This window comes from Colobus angolensis, unplaced genomic scaffold, assembly GCF_000951035.1.
Source record: "Colobus angolensis palliatus isolate OR3802 unplaced genomic scaffold, Cang.pa_1.0 Scaffold36, whole genome shotgun sequence".
Classification (NCBI taxonomy): Eukaryota; Metazoa; Chordata; class Mammalia; order Primates; family Cercopithecidae; genus Colobus; species Colobus angolensis.
In genome coordinates this window covers 752,789-755,616 of record NW_012116932.1, presented here as the reverse complement: position 1 = coordinate 755,616, position 2,828 = coordinate 752,789, and the positions used below count along the sequence as shown (strand labels likewise).

Genomic DNA, 2,828 nt, shown 5'->3' with positions numbered 1-2,828 from the left:
AACAAAATTAGCCGCGTAGGGAGGGAGACGCAGGAGGATGGCTTGAGGCCAGGAGCTCAAGATCAGCCTGAGCAGCTTAGTGAAACCTGTCTCCACCAAAAATACAAAACAAAATTAGCCGCGTATTGGCGCACACCTGCAATCCTACCTACTAGGGAGGCTGAGACAGAAAGATTGCTTGACTCCAAGAGGTTGAGGCTGCAGGGAGCTATAAATGGGGCCACTGCACTCCAGCCTGTGCAACAATGAGATCCTGACTCAAAAAAAATTACGATAACCAACGCACCTCACACTTCTTTGAGCCCTCTGCTGTTGTTAGAGGTTTACAAAGCTGGGCTTTCAATTGCCTTCCCATGTCACCTCGCTCCCTTCCTGAGTTCCATTAAAGAAAACAGTAACAGCAAGACGCTGACGTTATTGGAACACTTTTTGCGCCGCAGGTCTTGCTTCTACCAGGCCCTGTTGAAGCGGTAAGTGGGTGTTCCTGCACCCCTTGCACAAGGAAGAAAAGGGAGGCTCACAGAGCTGGGAGTCCTCTAGGTCTCATCCCTTGCCCTTTGCCGATCCCTGTGCTCCTTCCCTCGCCGACCTCCAGGTTTCATCCCTCGTCCCTAGCACGTCCCCCAGCCCTTATCCCTCGCCAGCTTCCATCTCTTGCCCCTCTGCGCCCCGGGCTCTATCCTTCGCTCCTAACGCGGTCCCTGGCTCTATCCCTCGCTCCTAGCTCGTCCCCGGGATTCATCCTCTTTCCTCACAGACCCCCGGGCTCCAACCCTCGCCCCTCGCCGTCCTCCGGGCTCCACCCTTTGCCCCTCGCCGTCCTCCGGGCTCCACCCCTCGCTGCTCGCCGCCCTCCGGGATCCATCTCTCGCCCCCACACACCTTCTTGAGCTTTTGCTGCTGCACGACGCGCGCCTTCTTGGGAGCGATAACACGACCTGGGGAAAGATGCGCTCACGTAAGGCCTGGAAGCCGCGGGTCCACCTCGCCCCCAAGTCCCCGGGCCGCTCCTTACCGCCTTTTCTCGGGCCCCGATTCTTTTCAGAGGCCGCCGCTGCCGTCTTGCTCTTGGCGGGCTTTCGCGCCTGGAACTTGCGAGGCCCCTGCGCCATGATCCGGCACGCAGCGGAAGAGGCGTGGCTGTAAGCAGTAGTAGCCGGAAGGCACGGGGAACCATGGGATACAGCGGGGCGGAAAAACGCAAGAACTCACCGGATACAATGTGGCACAGAGTTAAAGAGACAGTATCCCATGAGCGTAGTGGATCACAGCCGGAGTTTTCAAACATTACCAACAAAAAGGTGACAATGATAAAGCTAACGTTTATTGAGTGCTTATGTGTTTTAGAAAACTTACAACGTTTTATGATCTTTACACATAAAAACTCAGACTAGGTTTAGGGTGCGGCACTCACCTCTGGTGCGGAATTTAAGAAGGTCCAAAAACTGGTAATCGTAAACATATTTTCAAGACTTAAAAAATATTTTAGGCCGGGCGCGGTGGCTCAAGCCTGTAATCCCAGCACTTTGGGAGGCCGAGACGGGCGGATTACGAGGTCAGGAGATCGAGACCATCCTGGCTAACACTGTGAAACCCCGTCTCTACTAAAAAAAAAAAAAACACAAAAAACTAGCCGGGCGGGGTGGCGGGTGCCTGTAGTCCCAGCTACTTGGGAGCCTGAGGCAGGAGAATGGCGTAAACCCGGGAGGCGGAGCCTGAAGTGAGCTGAGATCCGGCCACGGCACTCCAGGCCGGGCGACAGAGCAAGACTCCATCTCAAAAAAAAAAAAAAAAAATTTTTAATATCCAAAATAATCAAATTGTCAAACTACATCCTGCAGACCGGCAGCATAATTATGTAAATAAAATTAGAGTGGAACCAGGGTATTGAGGTCAGTAAGCTCAAGGCACAAGTGCAGGGTTCCAGCCTCTTCAAAATTTTATTTAGGCCGGGCTCGGTGGCTCACGCTTGTAATCCCGCACTTTGGGAGGCTGCGGTGTGCGGATCACCCGAGGTCAGGAGTTCGAGACCAGTCATGACTAGCATGGTGAACCCGTCTCTAATAAAAATACAAAAATTAGCCAGGCATAGTGCCGGACTCTGTAATCCCAGCTACTCGGCAGGCTGAGGCAGAAGAATCGCTTGAACCCAGGAGGTAGAGGTTGCAGTCAGCCAAGATGGCGCCACTATACTCCAGCCTGGGCAACAGAGCGAGACCCTGTCTCAAAAAAATATTTTTTTTGTTTTGTTCATCATGGATTTTTCTTTTTTTCCCAAGAGATGGGGTCTCACTCGGTTGTCTAGAGTGAAGTGCAGTAGTGCAATCAAAGCACACTGCATCCTTGAACTCCTGGGCTCAAGCCATCCTCCCACCTCTGCCTGAGTAGCTGGGGCTAGAGGTGTGAGCCACCATGCCCAGCTCAGTTTTTAAAAAATTTTGTTTGTAGAGACAAGGTTTTACTATGTTACCCAAACTGGTCTCAAACACCTGGGCTTAAGCAATCCTCCCACCTTGGCCTCCCAAAGTGCTGGAATTACAGGCATGAGCCACCAAGCCCGGCCTCATCATGAATTTTTGCATTAATTTTGATTTTTAAAAAATACTGCTTTAAGGCCAGGCGCGGTGGCTCATGCCTGTAGTCCCAGCACTTTGGGAGGCTGAGGTGGGGGGGATCATTTGAGGTCAGGAGTTCGAGACCAGCCTGGCCAACATGGTGAACTCATGTCTCTACTAAAAATAGAAAAATTAGCTGGGCATGGTGGCGCATGCCTGTAATCCCAGCTACTCAGGAGGCTGAGGCAGGAGAATTGCTTGAACCCGGGAAGC

General features: G+C 52.4%; 1 protein-coding gene across 1 annotated transcript in view; it reads right to left on the bottom strand.

The window, feature by feature from the left end:
• Window positions 1–1,409, bottom strand: part of LOC105519735 (chromosome unknown open reading frame, human C19orf53) — an 11,493-nt gene extending 10,084 nt beyond the window's left edge. Inside the window, exons 1-2 of the mRNA XM_011953192.1 lie at window positions 1,016–1,409; window positions 883–938 (exon numbers count right to left, since the gene is read on the bottom strand). Of these exons, the coding sequence (XP_011808582.1) occupies window positions 883–938; window positions 1,016–1,112 (153 nt within the window). The 5' untranslated portion in view covers window positions 1,113–1,409. The remainder of the gene's footprint in view (window positions 1–882; window positions 939–1,015) is intronic.
• Between the last annotated feature and the right edge of the window lie 1,419 nt (window positions 1,410–2,828).